This window comes from Pinus tabuliformis, chromosome 1_2, assembly GCF_031772625.1.
Source record: "Pinus tabuliformis cultivar Carrire ecotype Pingquan chromosome 1_2, CPIR1, whole genome shotgun sequence".
NCBI classification, from domain to species: Eukaryota; Viridiplantae; Streptophyta; class Pinopsida; order Pinales; family Pinaceae; genus Pinus; species Pinus tabuliformis.
In genome coordinates this window covers 44,602,550-44,626,000 of record NC_142298.1, presented here as the reverse complement: position 1 = coordinate 44,626,000, position 23,451 = coordinate 44,602,550, and the positions used below count along the sequence as shown (strand labels likewise).

General features: G+C 37.5%; 1 protein-coding gene across 1 annotated transcript in view; it reads left to right on the top strand.

Annotated features, from left to right (window-relative positions):
- The first annotated feature begins 21,763 nt into the window (after positions 1-21,763).
- The window catches only part of LOC149204346 (protein S-acyltransferase 8-like), a 142,755-nt gene continuing 141,067 nt past the window's right edge, over positions 21,764-23,451 (top strand). The window contains exons 1-2 of the mRNA XM_089394692.1: positions 21,764-22,013; positions 22,253-22,509. Of these exons, the coding sequence (XP_089250818.1) occupies positions 22,471-22,509 (39 nt within the window). The 5' untranslated portion in view covers positions 21,764-22,013; positions 22,253-22,470. The remainder of the gene's footprint in view (positions 22,014-22,252; positions 22,510-23,451) is intronic.

Below are 23,451 nucleotides of genomic sequence, written 5' to 3'. Positions count from 1 at the left end.
ATCCCTCACATTGATGTCTATTACAAACTAATGGTCGAGTAGGGTTTTTCTAAGCTATTTGTGTGTTGATAGGTGTGCAATTTGAAACCCCTAGGTTAGACACACTAGTCTACACTTACAAGAACACAAGAGATTCCATCCATGAATGTGGGGAAGCATCTCCTTGAGTTTCCCTTATGAGGTTTTCCTTTGGATACATGTATGTATGTATGCATGTATCTCTCTCTCTCTCTCTCTCTCTCTCTCTCTCTCTCTCTCTCTTTATGAATATATGTATATATTACTATTCCCAAGGAAACTATTATGCTCCAAATACATAAAATACTTCAACTACACACTATGCACACAAATGTGAGGGTGCGACACAACTTCAATATAGATAAAATAGATAAGGTTTACACATCCTCAATAGCTACTATATGATCTTTATTTATACCTATTCATGAATTGCACATGTGGCCCCTTCATTATTAGGCCAACCCTATTAAATATAAATTTTCACATTACATGTACATTTAACCGCATATATCCCCCCTCTCAAGGTAATATCAAAAAATTTGTGGGGAAACTCAATGAGATGCTTCCATATATAATGAGGGAATGCATCCTCATATTTATGGACTGATTGATCCAAAACACATGCACACGCACATTCCCTAATAAAACCTCGTGGGAAACCCAATGAGATGTTTCTCCACATTTATATATGCCATCCCTACTAAACCCATCGACATAGCCTAATGCACCTAACCCAAAAGGATTCAAATTGGGCACACAAGGGATGCTTTCCCACATCCATGGATGTCAACCCCAAGAAACCCATTGTTATAGACTAGTGCACCTAAGCCAATGCAATTCAAATTGGGTGCTTGTTGATGCAAAACTACCAAAATGCTCAGCAATAATGGTGACAACTAATTGAAATATCCCCTTGGCTACAAACAAATATACAAAAAGATATTTCTTTGAGACCCTTAAATGCCCTACATGCTTGCATTTCTCTCTTTCTATTGTGATTAATCCATCTTTTTCTGATATGCAAGCTTTCTGATTTGATTTTAATGATGATGGATTGAAATCCTTATTGATATTTTTAGATATATGGATAAGTGTGTGTAAGAGTAGCTTATGCCATTTGAATTTGAATTTTTTATGGTAGTATGGTTATGAGGCTTCAAACTAGCTCTTTGCTGGTGGTAAGAACCAACAAGTTGTATGTTATTTATAAATGTAACTTTTTCCATGTTGAAATTATGTTTAATTTTTTTACAGACATAAATCAAATGAAATCATAATTTGTTTGGAAATTCTTAAATATAATTAGTTTTCATATAGTGCAAGGGTTAATAAAAAATAGTTTGGATCTATGTTAACCTTGTATTTATCAAGATCTAAGAGGGATCAAATATCTAGAGATGCAAATAGAGTAGAAACTTGAGGAAATTCCCACACCCTAAGATATTTGATCTTTGTGGTTGATAAATCTCAAATTCAAAGGGATATTTTAACAAAAAAAATTCCATTACAATGTACATAAAAGTAACCTCAGTGCTAGTACGACATATAAAATTTTATTAAAATCATCATTAAGTGAAAATATGGTAATGATAATGTTCAAACATAATGTCCAAAAAGTAGCTATCTTAGAAAAAATAATTATAGTATTGCTCAAGCATGAGATCAAAATGATAATTAGCTTAGGCCCAACTTTCACATAATTTTTAGGACTTAACATATTATTTGGTAAATATATAGACATACACATACTAGATAACATATATTGGGGAAAACCCTTGAGCACTTCCACTCTCTTTTAGGATGGTGCTAAGGGTAAACCCTACATTTTTTAGGGTATAAGGGCATGTCAACAATAGGGCTTAAAGTCACTACACCAATATACTCATTATGAACTCAATATGCCACTTACAATAATAAAACCTTGGTGGGGAGGATAACACTCCATCTTGTAACCACTATAGCCCCCTTGATCCAAACACCACTACATGTGAGAAGATCACATCAAGATTTAGGCACAAGCACAACATATCATCATCCTATACACGAGACCTAACTAATTATTGGTTAGAACCCTCTTGCCTTGCGCCTTTTTACATGAAATAGGGATAATATGTGGATAACGTGATTCATCTAAGATTAAATGTCTAATGAGAGCAAGATAATTGATATTCATTGTACCATTAATAGTGTGTTTCTCATTTTCCCTCCCTTAGAGTTTGAGGAAGTTGGCCTATGCTCTTAGGTAAGTTTGCACTAACTCATTTTTATGAAGATTAAGGATATGTGTGTTGGTGTAGTTTGAAAGTGCTATAAATATGTGAATGGATTTTACACTAACCAAGTGACTTAAAGAAAGCCTCAATCCTTATAGCCATTGTAGCTTTCCAAACTCTTAAGGTATGCACCTAGAAAAAATTCTTAAAATGTTTGTTTTGTAATATTTTAGAGCAATTTCTTAGGGATTTGGAGAGTGTACTTTTTTCAATTTACATATCCACATATACACGTGTACATTGTTACGTTTATGAATTTTTATGGATCTTTTTTTCTTTCTATTGTCCCAAATTTAAGTGGTCTTTTTTTGACTTGGTGCTCAACCTTAACTACCCACATCATGTTATTTTTCATTGACTAACCAAATAGTGGTATCTTCATGATAAGGCTATATATCAAAGTTATTTTGAAAACAATGAATTATGGTCAGAAGGCATTTTTTCTATGGGAGTTATGTGGGATTATAATGACAAGGTGCACTCATAGTCATCCATATGTAGTAGATAATGATTAGTGCACTCATAGTTGTCCATATGCAGTAGATAGTGGTTAGTGGTTAGTGTGTTTATGCCATCCATATGCATTAAACAATGGTTAATGCACTCACAATCATTCATCTATCAACTGCTAGGATAAAGAAGCCAACTGTTATGAAACCAGCTCAAGAAAAGATAGAAAAGATAAATCCACGCCTTAGAATTCAGCCTCTTCGAGGGGGCAACCTCCTTTACATTACATAAATGAACAATTCTTGGATGATACAAATGAAAAGACCTCCTTTCTATATATAGGAGTCTAAGGGGTTATAACATAATCAGAGCCGACATAACAATAATAATATAAAGCCACAAAAATAACAATAGAGGGATTCTATGGGGCACAGAAATAACAATATGGGGGTAATAGGGGCACAACAACATAAATAAGGGGTATAACTACAATAGTAATGGGGTAATCACTAGTATTATAGGGACCCAACATGCCCCTCTCCTTCAAAAAAGTGTTGTCCTCAACGCTTGAGTAGTTCTGGATACTTCTGCATAAAATTCTCATCCTCCCATGTGGAATCTTCAGCGGATAAGTTCTTCCACTTGATAAGACACTCTGAAATTGATCGATTTCGTAGCTGTCGAGTTCTTGTTTCTGTGACTGCTTGCGGTTCCAATATAATTTTTCATTCCTCGTCAAGTTCTGGCAATATTGTTTGAATTGGGAGCTTGTCACCTATAACCTTCTTTAAACATGAAACATGGAAAATTGGGTGCAATCGAGAAGCTGCAGGAAGCTCCAATTTATATGCCATAGTACCAATCTTTTGCAACACCTTGTACGGACCATAATACTTTGGTGATAATTTATTATCCTTCTTAGCTTTCTTTAGGGACATTTGCTTATATGGTTGTAGCCGTAGGAATACCCAATCACCTACATCAAAACTTCTTTCACTGCGATGTTGATCTGCCTGTTGTTTCATTCTATTTTGTGCCAACACAAGGTTATCCTTTAAGAGTTGGAGGACTTGTTGTTGATGTTCGATGTGATGTTCCACTGCCTGAACCTTAGAATTTTCTCTTAAATATGATGTGATGGATGGTGGTTGATACCCATAAAGTGCCATAAATGGGGTCATTTTTGTTGTTGTATGGAAGGAAGTGTTATACCACCATTCAGCCAGAGGCAACCATTTGACCCATTGTGTCTGTTTATCAGATACAAAGCAACGAAGATATCCTTCCAAACATTTGTTTACTATCTCAGTTTTCCCATCAGATTGAGGATGATAAGATGAGCTATGAGCTAACTGAGTACCAAGACAAGAAAATAATTATGTCCAAAAATTTCCAGTGAAAATGGGATCTCTGTCACTTACAATAATCTTTGGGTTTCCATGTAGCTTTTGAACTGTTTCCAAATGCAGTAGAAACTATACTGGCTTTAAATGGATGTGATAATGCACAAAAGTGTGCATACTTGGTAAGTCTGTCAACTACCACCATGATGACACTCTTTCCCTCAGACTTGGGTAAACCTGTGATAAAATCCATTGAAACCTCCTCCCAACGTTGGCTTGGAATGGATAAAGGTTGTAATAGACCCGGTGTCTTAATTGTTTCAACTTTATTTTGCTGGCAAACCAAACATTCCGCCACAAACTTTTGAATATCTGATTTAAGGCCATCCCAAAAAAATTCCTTCTTAACCCTGTGGTAAGTTTTTAAAAATCCTGAGTGCCCTCCTAAGGGAGAAGTGTGCAATTCCATAAGAATCTTTTGTTTTAGTTGGGAATTCTTACAGAGGTATAAGCGATCTTTGTACCATAACGAATCATTTTGCCAGCTAAATGTATCAGAAGTACTGGAATCTTGTTGTAGCTTTCGAATAAGTGCCCACACTTCTTCGTCATTCTTCCATTCCTCCCTTGCTTCGTTTATCCAATCTGGTTGGATAATAGAAATGGCACACAACAATGCTTCCACATCCTCATCCTTTCTTGAGAGTGCATCTGCCACCACATTTTGCTTCCCTTTTTTGTAGATGATTTCAAAGTCATAACCCAACATCTTTGTGACCCACTTTTGTTGCTCTTCAGAGGATAATCTTTGTTCTAAAAAGTATTTAAGGCTATCATGATCCGTTTTTACCTTGAAGTGTCTTCCCATTAGGTAGGGTCGCCATTTCTTAAGTGCATGGAGTATTGCCAACATTTCCTTCTCATAAATAGCTTTGCTTAAAAACTTTCCCTTGATTGGACGACTTTCAAAAGCAATGGGTCTTTCATCTTGCATTAGAACAGCACCAATTCCATTTCCTGAAGCATCACATTCCACAATAAAGGTTTTTGTGAAGTCCGGTGTAGCTAAGACCGGTGCTTGGCACATTGCCTCTTTAAGATGTTCAAAGGCCTTTGTTGCTTCCGGAGTCCATGAAAATGAATCTTTCTTCAATAATGTTGTTAGAGGTGCTGCTATTCTCCCATAATTCTTAACAAACTTGCGATAATACCCTGTCAACCCAAGAAATCCTCGCAGATGCTTTATGGATGTGGGGATTTTCCATTCCTTAATGGCTTTAATTTTGCTAGGGTCTACCTTAACTCCTTCATGAGATACAATATGACCCAAATATTCCACCTCCTGGACTCCAAAGAAACATTTGGATCTTTTTGCATATAATTGTTTCTCCTCCAATAGTTGTAGCACCCTGTCAACATGTTCAACATGATCCTTCCAAGACTTGCTGTAGATTAGTATATCATCAAAAAATACTAACACAAATTTTCTAAGGAATGGTTTGAAAATTGAATTCATCAAACCTTGAAATGTTGAAGGTGCATTGGTAAGGCCAAAAGGCATGACCAAAAATTCATAATGACCCTCATGAGTTCTAAATGTCGTTTTCGGAATGTCTTCAATCTTCATTCTGATTTGATGATATCCCGAACGAAGATCCAACTTGGTGAAGTAAATTGATCCATGCAATTCATCTAGTAATTCATCAATAACAGGAATGGGGAACTTATCTTTAATAGTGAGCTTGTTGAGCTCCCTATAATCCGGACACATGCGCCATGATCCATCCTTCTTGTGCACCAATACTACTGGAGCTGAGAAAGAACTTTGACTCGGTTGAATTATACCAGCCTCTAGCATTTCTGCAACCATACGTTCAATTTCACTTTTTTGGACATATGGATATCTGTACGGCCTGATGTTTGGAGGAACACTTCCTGGAATCAGATGAATAGCATGATCATGATCACGCATAGGTGGGAGACCCTTGGGAGTCTCAAATACCTTGGAATGATTGTCCAAGACTTTTTGGAGATCTGGAGAAATAGATGATTCCAATGTGGAAACATCTAGCGAGCATAATTGTGCAATTACACCTCTTTGCTCCTTTTTTAGAAGCTTTGTCATACCATGAGAGCTGATTATCTTTCCTGGTTTCCCTGCAATACCCCTTAATTCAACTTCCTTTCCTTTCGTAGAAAATTTGATGAAAAGTTCTTGAAAATTAAAAGCTATTGTACCCAAGGATTGTAGCCATTGGACTCCTAGTACAACATCCGCACCTCCCATTGGAATGGAAAGCATTGGGCTAGTCAATACATATTCTCCCATGGATAGCTTGATATTATGGCACTTTCCAGAGCAATTTATTGTTCCTCCATTTGCAATCATCACTTGACACTCTGGTGCTGGATATAGGAAGCAATTCAATTCTTTTGCTACCCTACAATGAATAAAATTGTGGGTGCTTCCTGAATCAATCAACACTATTACCTTTTTCTTCTTGATTTGTCCTTCTATCTTGATGGTTTGAGGAGTGGTAATTCCCGCCAATGCATTACAAGATATGGTCGGATTTATTTGTTCTTCATCTAGGCTTTGTTCCTGAAGTATATCTTCTTCTTTTGACCTTTCTTGCTCCTTTTCTTCTTCCTCTTCACAATCTATGTAGAATAATTTCTTCTCAGCACACTTATGACCTTTTGTGTATTTGCTATCACAACTGTAACAAAGCCCTTTTGCTCTTTTTTCTTCCAATTGTTGTGGTGTCAACCTTATAGGTTGTGGAAGACTAGGGGCAACAACACTTCCATCTTTATAGTTGTGAGTGGTATGCTTCCTGGTTGCCATAATTTTGCTTTCCATTTTTCTTGCTAACCTGAATGCCTTCTCTAATGAATCAGGTTCCCAAAGGCGAACATCATGTTGGATATTATCCTTTAAAGACCTTATGAACACATCAATCCTATGCTCCTCTAGAATATCTTTTACCCTTATGTTCAATTTTTGGAACTCCTCAATGTGCTCCATTACTGAACCCTTTTGTTTGAGACTTATCAATTGGCTAAAAAAAGTGTTGCTTTTTGTATCTTCATAATGTGCTATCAATTCTTCCGTAAAAATTGCCCAAGTGATAAATTATTTACGAGAGCAAAGCCATTGATACCATACAAACTGATTTGGTTCCAAATATACAGTTGTCATACGTACCTTTTGTGCGTTTTGCACATTATTGAGATCAAAGAATTGCTCCATCTGTAATATCCATGTGGCGAGATCCTTGCCATCAAACTTCCTCATATCGATTTTTGGAATATGGTGATTCTTCGATCCAACATTAGTGTCTATGGAATCATGATTAACATTTCTTTTGTTCTCATCATGAGTTTCCTTTACTACCTTTTCACCATTAGTGACCCTTTCTTGTAGCAACTTCTTCAATTCTTCAATGTCTGTCTTCATATCTATCTTCAAATCTGCCATGTCTCTCTTCAAATCTGTCTTCGAATCATCCATCTTAGCTTCCACGCCCTTTATCTTAGATTCCACGCCATTTATCTTAGATTCCACGCCACTTATCTTAGCTTTTGTTAGCTTTTGTGAGCGTGACATTTGTTGCACTTGTTCTTGTAATTTTGATAGATCATGTAGCATTTCTTCCTCTTCTTCATTGGTCATGCTAGAGCTTTCAGGTTCCTTACTAGGTGTTTGCATTTTCTTTCCTCGGGGCATCAGTTACCGATAATAATGCTTTACTATGCCCTTTGAATTCCGTTAAACCAAGCTTACACAAAAATTTAAAAAAAACTACACACTTTTTTTCACTTTATAGAAGCCTGATATTGAATCTGATGTCTCTCTGTAATTTCGGATCATCCAATTCTGAAATTACTACCTGTAGTATCCTTCTGCGTCCTCTTTCCAATGCCACAAGTCTGAGCCAAATTGGATTCTCCAAGGAAGAGTTATGTGAAATCTCCCACAGTGACTTGTTTTTAGACTGGTTCAGTAGAGCGAACTTGTACGACGTGCCACGAGTCACTGTTTCAACCTTTGAATCTGAAACACACATAAAAGAAACTACAGTCCGTCCTCTTTCTGTACCTTCTTACGAAATTTCAATCCGAACCCCAGAGAGAAAGTTATGACAATTTTCCCCAGGTCACCTGTTTTGAATGTAATTCAGGAGTCTGCAAAAAGGCTAACTTCCTTAAATCATATCTCCCCAAATATCGCGCGAAAAGCTCTGAAATTCGGACCCAAGGTTCAGCGCGATTTCTTCTCAAATGGGTTTTTTTTTGCGACTTCTGAAACGTCACAGAAAAAAAGTTATAGCGAAAATGCCACGATGACCTGTTTGGAGCAGCGAAACCCTAGAATACAAAGCTCTGATACCAAATGTTATGAAACCAGCTCAAGAAAAGATAGAAAAGATAAATCCACGCCTTAGAATTCAGCCTCTTCGAGGGGGCAACCTCCTTTACATTACATAAATGAACAATTCTTGGATGATACAAATGAAAAGACCTCCTTTCTATATATAGGAGTCTAAGGGGTTATAACATAATCAGAGCCGACATAACAATAATAATATAAAGCCACAAAAATAACAATAGAGGGATTCTATGGGGCACAGAAATAACAATATGGGGGTAATAGGGGCACAACAATATAAATAAGGGGTATAACTACAATAGTAATGGGGTAATCACTAGTATTATAGGGACCCAACACCAACTATGCATATAATACATCATTGAAACCAACTCCCCATGACCAAAACATCATGTGTAATTAGAGAAATCATCATTTTCTTTTTTCCACCTCATTGTTGTAACTATAGTTTACCATCTACCATGCCTTGTTAGAGCCAACACGAGGTCCTATGCCAACAAGAGAGGGGGAAATGTGCCCTACTTAACATTTGCTTGATGTAATTGTTATCTATTCCAAGTACACTAAGTTGATCTGCCTCCTAGTTAATTATATCATCCCCCCGTATCCATGGTTTTATAAATTAATAGACCCACCTATAGAAAAATAACTTGAATCGTCATGGGCTTATTGAAGCTTATGTCCTTCATAGCTTGGGACGTTGGAATTGAAAGGTCAATATAATATTCTATGTAGCCATGATGTGCATATAGTCAGATAGCATGTTAAATACAATTATGTGTTGAAGTCATGACCTTTTTAAAAAAATATTAGCCTTAATAATTAATTAGTGCAATGCAACCCAATGATGCGCTTTAAAACAACATTTAATTCTAAGAGCATAAGGATTGCAACAACCTATGTATAGGATGTCAAATGGATTCTACAATTTTTTCATATGATTGGACTTATTATCTTTTAAAACATTAATTACATTGCTAACATTGGTTGATTATAAATCCTTGGTCATCATTGTTGTATACATTAGACATTTAGTGTATGTTGGTTATAAATTCTTATCACTCTTGTTATCACCCTTTCAAAAGTGATTATATACTAGCCATTGACATATTTCTTCTTATAATTCTTTCATTTAGTTGTTTCTCAATAAAGAGTTCTCTTGGGTGGGTATATATCAACTCGTCAAAATTGTTATGTGTAAGTGTGCTTTTAAAATCCATGATTGTGCTATATGTTTCCTAAGAATAAATGCATGCATAGAAAGAGTCACACCCCTTGTTGGAATAATAATGATATATATTTAAAAAGTGTAAAATATACACATATCGATCCATGTTGTGAATAAAAGAAAAATACTTTTTATTTCAATGACATTGATAAAATGAAGTTCGTCTAATGTTAGATCGTTGAGGATTTGGCATCAGTTGAAATAAATAAGAAACATCCTTGTACTGTGGGTAATACTTGCATCCAATGGGTATCTATGGAAGCATAGAGGATCCATTTGCATTCATGATTTTACATTGTTTAAATCACAAACTCAAACATTATTTAAAACTAACCACATACTAATACTTTATTTCAAGTACATTCAAATTCTTAAAAAAAGTAGTGGAAATGCCACAATTCAATGTTATATAAACAATGCATTTTAATGAAAATCCCCATCAAATCCATGAACAACTAAAATATTCTCTTGTCAAATTACTTTGTTAAATATTTCAACTGTACTTATATCTCTGAAACACAACTTATTTTATCCTTAAAAAAACAAAAAAGTTCTATTGATGATCCTTTGTGCCATAAAGGGAAATTGTTCGTATATAATATTTTTTTAATAGTAGTTCGAAGTAGTACTCACATCAAGGTGTGATATATGTTATTGTTTTTAATGGAGGATAAGAGAGGGCAACCAGGCATGTTGTTTTTCATTTTAAGGTTTAGGGTGGAAATGATTAGAAAAGGACAAGTTAAATTTGTTAAAATGTAAAAGTTGCAATTATACATACTCTCTCATGTCTAAATTAAAGGATCAAGTCCCTAAAAGCACATCGAATGCCACTATATTTGTCAAAAGTTATTTGTTGCATTGTTTGTATGGTTTTCATTAATGCCACATCAAATCATTTGAGACTCGATGTGAGACCTAGTCTTTGGTATTGCTTTGGATGTAGGTGTGGCACTCAAAATTTTGCTATCCCATTTAATTGCCCCAATTGGAAGGTATATGGAGAGGGATCGAGCAATGGAGGTGTCAAGCTTGAACCCTAGGAGCTCGAGGATCCAATGAATTTGGTTCTTTTAGTACTAGTTTTAGCACACTCTTCAATTGGAAATCTAGTGATTGGATTTGTAGAAAAATATGTTGTAAAAAGTAAAACCCTTCCATAGTTAGTTTTTTGACATGAAAATCCAAGGGTATTCTAGCTACTCTAGGAATAACTTCTCTAAAGTTCAAGGTGTATGTTGTAGTGCTTTCTTCTCAAAGATGTACGAAAATAACCCACTTAAGATTGTGGATGGCAAACAATCTCAACAATATAAATGACTGCTAAACATTGTAGATCTGCAAAAACTGATAGAAACAAAACCTGTTAAAGTCCGGATTTATGCCACAATCATAGTTAAACAACAAAAAGAAAGAGTAATAACTCCAATTGTCCAATGGAAACCAGATATACAAAGAATAGTTTTATTAGAACACCTGTGAAGGGAACAAATAAATGTTACCAGTCCCCCTCTATGGGATGGGTTCTTGGCTATCCTCAAACGTCTTCAGCATGTGTAGAGTGTCTCTCCTCTATAATGTGTAAACCCAACAAAAATATGGTGTGCGAAAATGAAAATAATCAGAGTTACAACAGTGAATGTAACAATGAAAATCATCAAAAGTGAATAATGAATGGAAAACCCTTCTATTTATAACAAAATATTGAGTTATCGTCGAATAATGAGCAATAATAAAATATTATTGATCCCATTCTTGGAATAACTACTTGGAATATTGTATTATATGTGGTTAGGAGGGAAAAAATATTTAAACTTTTATTTAGAAATAATAAATAAATAAATGATTTATTTATCATCTCAAGGAATTAGTTAAGGAATAATAAACAAATAAGGATTAATTCAATTATTCCTAAGAAATTTAATCAAATTTGACAAAGAATAATAATTAATTAATTATTCTTAGAGAAAAATAAGATAATTAATGATTTATTTGTTTATTTTTCATGATTGGGTCAAATATGACAAGGAATAATAATTGAACAATGGTTTAATTAATTATTCCTTGAAGAAAATCAAATAAATAGTGATTTATTTAATTACTCTTCATGGGTTTAACTATAAATTACTTAACAAAGGTGGTTTATTAAGTAATTTGTCACAGTGAAAGCAATTTTACTATGGTAAAGTTGGCTTTACATGGTGTACTTCGATCCATCTAGTAAATTAGGCTGGATGATCATTTTTGTGGTGATAACAATGTATGCATTACTTGTGAATAATTTAATGCAAACTACTAAGATTCCTATATCTGTTCTATTACCAATGTGGCACATAAAGTATAACTTACAAAGGTGTGTCATAGGCCAAGGGATGCCTGCCAACTATTTGACAAAATTCGTATATGAGTTGATAGGATGGCCACCAACTCTTGATGAAATGTCTACAAGATTATCTAGGTTTTTTCTTGAGTGGAGCATAGAGATTTTGATAAAAAAAATCTTTCTAGGAACTTTTTCACCCTCAAGGTGGAGACTCGAGAAGGCAAAATCCATTGACAATGCAAAGGATAAAATCCAGTTCAAGGAGGGTATCTCTCTTGATAAAAAAGGATAATCTTTATAGTAAGTAGCTAGAAAATGGTCACACCCTTATTGGTTATAACATATAACAGGACTAAACCTTGCACTTACTAAAGTGCTTCATCTTCATTGAGGCTTCAAGAATATAGGGATGATCTCATCCCCTTCAATGCTAAATTTTATCCATTTGAAGTGGCTAGTAAAGGCAAACCAACTTTATTTAAATTTGTTCTTGTTTGTTTGGAGAAACCCTTGTGCAGTGTTAAATTTGCTACTAGTTCAATGCTTATTAATTATCCTATGTGTTCCATGAAGGCCACTATCATGAACATAAGGATCTTAATTGAAAATTTTCTTTTCATAATCTTTGGTTGTGTGGCACTACCTTGCATTAGCCACAGGGGCTTAGCCAACCTAGCTTACTACAACTAGATTGCACCTCTTCACTTAAATTTTGCCCATAATTTTTCCTTAAGATACAATATGTTAGATATGCAACCAAGTTCAGCCAACAATAGGCACACATCCAACTATGACTATAAAACACCCCGGTAATATTGTTATGCTTAACCAATATTTCAACAATACTTAGCCAAAACACTACATTGCAAAGGACATATCAATCACCCAAGCAAAGTGACCACATCACACATGTATATGTGGTACCCAAGGTGGATGCCTTGACTTTATACAAGATAGAACAAAGGAAAACAACCAACTAACTATGACTCTTTTATCGACTACAATTAACCAAAGCACAATTTCCCATAAGACATGCCAGTTAAACCCTTGAAGCATCCACATGTTTTGACTCTTCCATTGTTATACTCTTGACCTATGAGAATATGCCAGAATACCAAATATAAAAAGAAACACAACCTAGAACACATAATAAAATGAGAAATAACAACATGTATTTTATTATTCAGAGATGAAAGCAATGTTCACACTTGCCTCTTCGAGGGAGCAACCTCCAATAGAGCAGAGCTTGATTACAAAATAAGACACCACACTCATCAATGGGGAGTCTCTATCCTTTATATAGGATTCATACATGCAATACAATGGGTCAGTACCATGGTTCTCTTAATACCATCTATCTAATACCATGGCCCGTTTGCAACTAACTGTGGTCCCTTTCTTTAAATGCGGGTCAACCACTTACAATTATTAATATGGGCTTTATTGACTCTTTAACTAACTATAACTATGACTCGACCCTATTACATAAATAAGGGGGTTAGGGTTGGACCCTAACATTCCCTCCCCCATAAAAACAACCTTGTCCTCAAGGTTGAAGTTGCGGAAACTGTTGAAGAATAGTGGTTGGTTCCCAGGTCGCATCTTCTGGAGAGGTGTCTTTCCACTTGACGAGGACTTCCTTGATCGTGCGGCCGTGCAGATGTCGTTCTCGTGTGTCGAGGACCTGTTCTGGTTGGATCCAGATTGAACCTTCTTCATTCAATTTAGGTAGACTGGTTTGAATTCTACAATTGTTCCCCACCACTTTCTTGAGGCACGATACATGGAAGACGGGATGGATTTTTGCAGTGGGTGGCAAGGCTAGCTTGTAGGCTACTTCTCCAATGCGTTGAAGTATTTAATAAGGTCCGTAGAATTTTGGAGATAATTTCTAACGACCCTTCTCTTTGAGTGATGTTTGCTTGTATGGTTGTAGCCTCAAGAATACCTTATCCCCTTCTTGAAATGTGCGCTCTGAACGATGTTGGTTTGCCTATTGCTTCATGCGATTCTGAGCTTGATGGAGATTATCTTTGAGATGGGATAGCATGGTTGCACGGTTTTGTAGGAGTTGATCCACTGCTTGCACCTTAGAGAATCCAGGGATATAAGAAGTAGGTGAAGGGGGGAGTTGACCATAAACTGCTTCATATGGAGTCATCTTGGTGGCGGCATGATAGTTAGTATTATACCACCATTCAGCTAGAGGTAACCATTGTACCCATTGATGTTTCTTTTCTGAAGTGAAGCACCTGAGGTAGGTTTCCAAACATTTGTTGATTGCTTTAGTTTGACCATCAGTTTGGGGATGATAGGAAGTACTTAGTTGGAGTTCGGTGCCTTTTAGCTTGAAAAGTTCTTGCCAAAAGTTACTGGTGAAGATTGGGTCATGATTAGACACAATGGAAGTGGGCATGCCATGCAGTTTGAAGATCTGGTCCATGAAAGATTGAGCCACCAAAGTGGGGGTAAATGGGTGGGGTAGGGTGCAAAAATGAGCATACTTAGAAAGTCTGTCCACAACCACCATGATGACTGACTTGTTGCCTGACTTCGGAAGACCAGTAATGAAATCCATAGAAACATCTGTCCAGATTGAGGCAGGGATGGGCAATGGTTGTAAAGTGCCTGGGGACTTGACTATTTCTCCTTTGTGGCATTGACACACATCACATTCAGCTACAAAAGTAAGAATGTCAGTTTTCATGCCTGTCCAAAAGAAGGAACGACGAGTGCGAGCATAAGTCTTCTGAAAACCTGCATGCCTGCAGTGGGAGATGAGTGCAACTCTGCCAAAATGCACGTTTTGAGGGTGGATGTCGGTGATATCACTACTCTATCCTTGTAGCGAAGAATCTCATCCTTCCAAGAGTAGCCCACTGTGGAATTAGGATCTGCTCGCAAGTTATTAATGAGTTGGGAGAGAGAAGGATGTGAAAACCATTCCTTGTGGGCTTCTTCAATCCAATCTGGAATGGGAAGAGAGATTGCTAGTAGGGTGTTGTCCTCCTCAAATTTGCGTGATAAAGCATTTGCTACTACATTTTTGCACGCCCTTTCTTGTAAATCATCTCATAATCATATCCCAACATTTTGGCTAGCCATTTATTTTCCTATGGCGAGGATAGTAGTTGCTCCAAAAAATATTTGAGGCTTTGATGGTCTGTGCAGATTTGGAAACGCCACCCCAATAAGTATGTTTGCCAGGTATCCATTGCATGTAAGATGGCCATCATCTCCTTCTCATAGGTAGATTGTCCTAGATGTTTCCCACTTAGTTGTTGGCTAGTGAAAGCCAAGGGTCGACCTTCCTGCATTAAGACAACCCCAATACCCGTACATGAAGCAACACATTCAATCACAAAAGATTTGGTGAAGTTGGGTAGTGCCAATACGGGAGTGGAACACATGGCCTGTTTGAGAGCCATATACACTTGTTGTGCTTCATCAGTCCAGAGGAATGAATTTTTCTTGAGAAGGTGAGTGAGGGGTCTAGAAATGTGACCATAATTGCAGACAATTTTGCGATAGTAGCCGGTGAGACCCAAGAATCCTCTCAAACTCTTTAAGGTCTTTGGTTGGGGCCAATCTTGCATTGCCTGGATCTTTTTGGGATCCACCCTAACACCTTCACGCCCCATAATGTGGCCCAAATACTCAACTTCTTCCATGCCAAAAGACCACTTGGACAATTTGACAAATAATTTATGCTTCCGGAGCAGTTGCAAGAGCAGGTCTACATGCTGAAGATGTTTTTTCCAGGTGAGACTGTAGATGAGAATGTCATCAAAGAAAATGAGGACAAATTTTTTGAGATATGGTGTGAGGAGGTGATTCATGAGGCTCTAAAAAGTGGATGGGGCATTATAGAGACCAAATGGCATGACCAAGAATTCATAATGGCCTTCATGAGTTCAGAACGCAGTCTTGGGAATGTCTACTTCTTTCATGCGTATTTGGTGATAGCCCGAGCAAAGATCTAGCTTAGTAAAGAATTGAGCACCATTTAGTTCATTCGGAAAATCATCAACAACCGGGATAGAGAATTTATCTTGACCGTGAGCTTGTTGAGGACCCTGAAGTCTAGACACATGTGCCATTCCCCATCTTTCTTTAGCACCATGACCACAGGTGATGAATAAGGACTGATGCTAGGACGAATGACACCGGCTTCCAGGAGTTCCTTGATGATTTTTTCAATTTCATTCTTTTGGGCGAAAGGGTATCTATATGGGTGCACATTCGGTGGTTGTGCCCCTGGGACCAAAGTGATGCTATGATCATGTTCCCCTCTAGAGGGTGGAAGCTCGTTAGGTTTGTCAAAGACTTGCGGGTGGCTATTTAAGACCTGTTGCATCTCAGGATGAATATGAAGAGTAGTGGGCTCAATGGCCTGGATGGCATTAAATTGGGCGATAACTCCATGATGGCCCTTTTTAAACAACTTTTCCATTCGATGCGAGCTAATAATAGAAGGAGTACCTGCCTGGAGTCCGAGGAGGGTATGTATGTGGTCATTATGCTTAAAGTTCATATATAACTCCTGGAAATCCATTGTGATTGGGCCTAGTGTGCGGAGCCATTCAACACCCAAGACAATGTCACAACCACCCATGTTGATGGCAAACATGTGGGTATTTAGGTGGTAATCTCCCATCTGAAGTTTGATATTTTCACAGCAGCCTTCACATTTCATTGGCCCCCATCAGCAATCTGGACCTGAAAATTAGAGACTGCTCTGACAAAACAATGAACAGCTTCGACGACTCTCTAATGGATAAAGTTATGCGTGCTACCACTATCAATCAATAATACTACAGGGCGATGTTTAATAAAACCTTTGATTTTGAGAGTTTGGGGAGAGGAAATGCCTGGCAAAGCATGGAGCGAGATAACTGGTTCTTCTGGCATAGCTGGGAGCTCATTGTCCTGCTGATTGTCCTCATCCTCCTCCTCTGGTCCCTCAAAGGGTGGGGCTTCCTCAAATGAACTGTGATCAGTAGCATCAATTTGAAAGAATTTGGGTTCCTTGCATTTATGCCCTGGGGAGTATTTGTCATCACAGTAGTAACACAATCCTTGCTTTCTTCTTTCAACCATTTCTGCGGGGGACACCTTTTGAACCTTAAGTGTTTGGGTAGTGCCTTAAGCCTGGGTGGGGCGTCCCTTGGCTATGAAATTTGGACGAGGCGACTGGGCAACTAAAGCACGTTCCACTTCGATAGCCTTTGTGCAAGATTCCATCCATGTGGATGGGTGGTGCATCCGGACGTGGGCTTGGATGGCTTCTTTGAGACCACTTATAAAACATTCCAAGTAGAATTCATCTCCTAGACCTACTGTGTGGAATGCCAATGTCTCAAAGGCTATAATATAGTCGTTTACTATGCCTGTCTGTCTGAGCTTAGTAAGACGACCCAAAAAATTAGGTTTGTGGTCAAAGCGGTCACAAATGCATTTTGTGAATGCCTGCCAAGTAATTTTCCTTGGATAGCATTTCTGATGCCACTACCACCATTGCCATCTTTCTTGGTCCAAGTAAAGGCCTCCCACATGTAGTTTATTTTCATCATCTACGATGTTATTCAGAGTGAAATTGGTCCATTTGTGCTACCCATATTGCCGGATTAGAGCCATCAATTTTTTACATGTTTAGCTTGGGTGGTCGAGGGTGGGAATGTTGGTGATTTCCATGGAAGTGAAGATGATGGCTAGATTCTCCTTCAAGGTCTTCATTAAAACCATATACCTCTGATTGTAATGCTGACTTGCCCCTTGTGACTGTGTCTGTTAATTTCTGTATCTTCTCCGTTAAAGTAGCCAATTGTTTTTCAATGGTCTCGATCTTCTCATTGGCCATGGCTTGAGTTTTGATTTTTACCATACACAGATCCGAGTCACTTGTCGTCACTTTGAAAAAATTTGGGACCACCTGAAATTTGAAGCTGACAAGTGAATGGTACCACCTTGCTCAGCTCGTCGTCCTGATTCTTATGGGATACGTCTCTTATAACTCCCCGCTTATCAATACTGCAGTGGCCAATTTCTAGAAAAGTTAATCCTGCCTAATGTCCTGCGAGAATCACCCTAGGGTATAGGAGCCACAAGCCTCCCTGCACAAATGGTCAGATCTGTCTGCGAAACCCTCAACTGTTGAATGTGAGTTGGACTGTGGTGACGACATAACCCCAGCTGCTAGATATGAATGGTACTGTGGCGGTAGACCCTGAACTGGTGGATTTGATTGTTGAGGCGGCGATAGAACCCAAATTGCTATATCTGATCTGGTAAAGAAAATAATGGGTGATCTTCAGAGAGACGAGGGAACTATGGTCTCAAGGAGTGTCAGGTGCTACAGATCGCAGTACACATAAGGGTCCAACAGTAGTACTCAACCTAATATTTCTGGGCACTAACTAAGGAGGACCAACCGTACCCTTAGCCGTACTACCCGACTACCCTATCGTACGCGCGAGTAATCTCCCCGAGTGCTGTTCTCGGTGTACTGTAGCAGCAAGATGACCGACGGTTTATCTACAACGAGGTTTCAGGTGAGCCTAGGGGGCTTTCAATATACCCAGAGGGTACGTGGAAGACAATCCGTGTGTGGTTCTATCTAATGCGCTACTACTCAAAGGGGTACCCATAGAGGTTACAAGGGAGTCCAACAAGCGTGACTACCTCTTGTATTTCCTGCGTGCATGCATCCCCAAATCCGTAGGTTTATGTGCTCAACGACAAATCCCGTGGTTTAAAGACGTCAGAACACGTCTCTAGCCAAAAAAAAAATCTACTAAAAATGGAGATACAACCGGACCTGCAAAGCACTCTGATACCACTTGTTATGCTCTTGACCTACGAGAAGATGCCAGAATACCAAATATATGAAGAAACACAACCCATAACACATAACAAAATGAGAAATAACATGTATTTTATTATTCAGAGATGAAAGCAATGTTCACTTGCCTCTTCGAGGGGGCAACCTCCAATAGAGCAGAGCTCGATTACAAATAAGACATCGCACTCCTCAAAGGGGAGTCTCTATCCTTTATATAGGATTCATACATGCAATACCATGGTTCTCTTAATACCATCGATCTAATACCATGGCCTGTTTGCAACTAACCGTGGTCCCTTTCTTTAAATGCGGGTCAACCACTTACAATTATTAATATGGGCTTTATTGACTCTTTAACTAACTATAACTATGACTCGACCCTATTACATAAATAAGGGGGTTAGGGTTGGACCCTAACATCCATTTTTCATTCAATAAGCGTCCAAATCACCCTAATATGTCAAACCTAAACTTAACACAACCCTAGAGCTTGTACAACCTTGTACGAATGATAAAACTCCATTGATTTATTTTCACACGTGGGCATCCTCTTTATATAGGGGGAATGCCTTGTCTTTTTGCTTCTTTAAGGTGTTGTGCAAGCCCATCCATGTCCAAAGTGGACTCAACTTGCAATTTATCGACCAACAATGGAATGCTCAACCCCTTGGGTCCACACAATTGGTTCATGTGCCCAAGGTGTCTCAAATTGCATAAGGCAACTACATATGGTTCATTTCTCCATCCATTGATTGGAGAAGCATCATTTAGCCTTGCAAACTTCTACCATGTACTTTCACATGCACCTTAATTGATGGGGCAAGGTGCCTACTACCATGCGTAGGTGAAGGCCTTAAGACAACTATTCCATCCTTTTTCATGGATAAGGAAACACTAACTTTGAATTTGAAGCTTGATCCAACATTGGTTAAATATGTTGAGGACTTTTCCGTAAAATATGACATGACATGTCAATCTAATGGCTTATTAGGGCCATCACTAAAAACTCTATAGTAGCATGGTTTTAATTCACTTATATGATCATTAATATAGGTTCCAATTTGGGTATGAATGTATAACATTATGTTTGAACATTAGAATGCAAAAAAATCATAATGATTGGTAGCAATCCATGCAAGATTACTACCTTAGGTTAAGAAATAGAAAGGAAGCCTTATGGTACTATGGTCCAAATCTACATTTATGCAGGTTTCACTAAAGATCTCCTAGATAAAATCATATTGAGTGTGATAGTTGTAGTGAGACACAACTTGTACAATATGAACATATAGTGCAAATTTGTCATGGGTTTTCTTTAGGTACGAGCATGTTGGAACATTCTACTCAAACATAAAGGTATCTTAGGGCAAAAATGATCAAATAATAAGGCTTATTGGTGAAAGCCTTGGGAGATGAATAACCAATTGGTGATTCTAGCTTTATTTTAAGAGGAGATCACCTATGGAGCTTCAACAAATGATCCTGCACCCCCCATAAAGGTAGGGGGTACATATATTGACATAAATATGATTAAGGGGTTAAACTTACCATTACCAATTACCGTATTCCACCTAAAAGGTAGAGCAAAGGCACGAGTAAGACAATTCAAATTAGACAAAGGAATTGATCCCTACATTGATCTAGAAAATGATTTGCAATTAGTGTTATTAGAAAATTGAGAAAATATCTAATCAATTGACTAAATGCACCAAACTTTTGGAAAATGGGGAACTAGCAACATGTATGATTCATAATTAGGGAACATAAAAATAGGTAGCCCTCAAGAAATTATGTAAAGCAATCAAGTTAGTACGTGGTCTCAAGTCGTAAGCAAAAGTTATAGTGAGCCCTTTAGAGCCATATGAAGGCTCAAACTTAAAATATGTGACCATAATCTAGTTTTTGGGTTGAAAGGGTTAAAATATAGAGTATCAAACTCTCATTGACATGGAAAAGTTTGTAAATTACTCATTACAACAATATAATTCCTTTTTGTTTACAAAGGAAACACTCATAGCAAGGAAGGAGATGTGATAGTCGTAGAAGTTATTCCAAGGAACCACAAGATATGTGTATCTAATTGTAATCATCCATGTTATTATTCACACACTCATGCATGCACAACTTGGACTTGTATAAAAGGATAACATAAAATAACATGCCCTAAATCTAGTTTTTGGGTTGAAACAATTAAAAGCATAGAATATCAAACTCTCATTGGGGTGGAAAAGTCTGTAAATTATTCACTATGGTAATATAATTTCTTTTTACTTTAAATAAATACTCATAAGAAGGAATGAATGATATTTTATAATTTTATAAGCTTTTCCAAAATGCCACAAGATAGTTATAATTATATTCTACTTATAAAAATACTCATAAGAATGAAGGAATGAGATTTTATAATTGTATAAGCTATTCCAAGACGCCACAAGATAAGTGTATTAGATTGTAATCATTTTTATTGTTGGTCTCACACACATGCACATGGTTTAAAATTACATGAAATGCCATACATAAAATATTCCACTCTAAATCTTGTTTATGGCTTGTAGTAGTGAAAATCTAGAATGTTATACCATAACTAACATTGAAAAGAATATAAATTGCTCATTGTAACAAGAAAAGAATATAAATTGCTCATTGTAACAAGAAAAGAATATAAATTGCTCATTGTAACAAGGAATACAGTTGTAGCTAAAATGATCTGGCCTCCTCCCCTTTAAGCCAAAAAGATCTGGGCTCCTACTTTTAACAACCAGCGAGATTCTACTCACATTCAACCCCACCCGGCACGCATCCGGACCTGACCCAGACCCGACCCGCCCGCCAGGCTCGCCTAGCCGCCCGGGCGGTCCCACGTTGACGCCCACAAACCATGACGACACGTCTTTAAGGCCACAACACAGTGGGGGCGGGGACGAGTCACACGGCTCCCTTTCATTCACTTCAATTCAAACGTAAAAAAAAATAACACCTTACTGTCGTAATGGTAATAATATTAATAATTGACAGTGATTAAGAAGGAGAAGATGAAAGATGTAGGAAGCTATTAACAAACAAAAACACACAGAAACGATATCAAATTGAATTCAAGACGAAACTGATGATGATGCCAGTCTGTTAGGAAGAGCATACAGGAAGGTACTGTAATTCCTTGGATTTGATTTCATCTTCATCATTATTATTCTTCTCTGCATCTTAGCTTTAACTCTGGAAACCCTAGCCGGGCCATGTACTTTTTCCATTCCATCTTAAATTGCATCATCGGTGCCCAAAAATAACTTAGTCAAGATAAAACCATGCACATGAATGAATCCACTGCACTAGAGGCAAATCCAAGTCTCATCTTTGTGTTTATGACTTTTTTGTGGATTTTGCAGTTACGGATGATGGTGGATCAGGCTGCAGCATGTATTCCGACGTGAATAAGTACAGAATTGGCTGTCAATTGCTTTCTGCGAATGCTGGGTAGCAGTGTACTTTTAGCTGTTTGTTAGTCGAAGAAACGACAGACGAAATCTGTATTGTATGGTGCTTCTGGAGCTATGGTAACATGAGCTGAAAATGGTTTAATTATTTCTCTTCATGCTCAATTCAAATGGCCAGGCGCGTGTATCAAGTCTGGAAAGGGAACAATGTAACTGCTGCAAACCCTTTTATTCTATTTTTCGTACATTTGTTTTTTTGACAAGTTTTATCATTCAAATATGTTTTCGTCCCTGTGTACACCATTAAATGTTTTCTTCGCCCCTTCTATTCAAATCCATATTAATGGTATATGTGACGTTGTAATTTCGGGCGAGTGATACTCAGGGTTCAAATGTTACTTCACACTTATAGGTGTTTATATCCAAGTATGCTTACTTGCTCAGCCTTCCCCTTTCCTCCTCTGTTTAGCTAAAAATGGCAAAATAATCCTCTGTCTGACAGTACTCTATGGTACCTGTTTCCATGCTATTCTGCACGTGTTGAACAGTTTAAAAAACGGTCCGATATGCTAATGGATGGCATGCTGGAAATGCATTCTCTCTATGTATTCGATGGCTTGTACTCTTTTAGACCTTTTCTGGCCATTCATGGTCATTCATTGGACATTAATAGATTATCTTATCTTATTTATCGATGACCATAAAGCTTCCTGTCGTTTACCTGTGATTTAATGAACTGTGAAACAAGTGGGTTGATTGTTACATGTGGCCTTACATCAACCCACAGTTGTGAGTTCAAAATTCCTAGCCCACATGCCCTAATCTTGTTTTACCAGTAAGGGGCATTGTGAGGGGAAACAATGGAAATAATATAATTGTTCTCCAATTTAGTATCAGGTTCTTCAATTTAGCTTAGCAACTCTAGTATTAGGATCTCCAATTTAGCCTAGCAATTCTAGTATTAGGATCTCCAGTTTAGCCTAACATATTTCTATTGGATAGATCAAAATGGTGGAGCTTGTGGACCATACACAACGTGAAGTAGAGAATACTTGGCAGAAATTTGAAATGGCAGAAAAAGGAAAAGTTAGATAAGAGAAAAGATAAGATAATTTTTCAAAAAGAAATAGCACAGCAATTCTAGTTTTAAG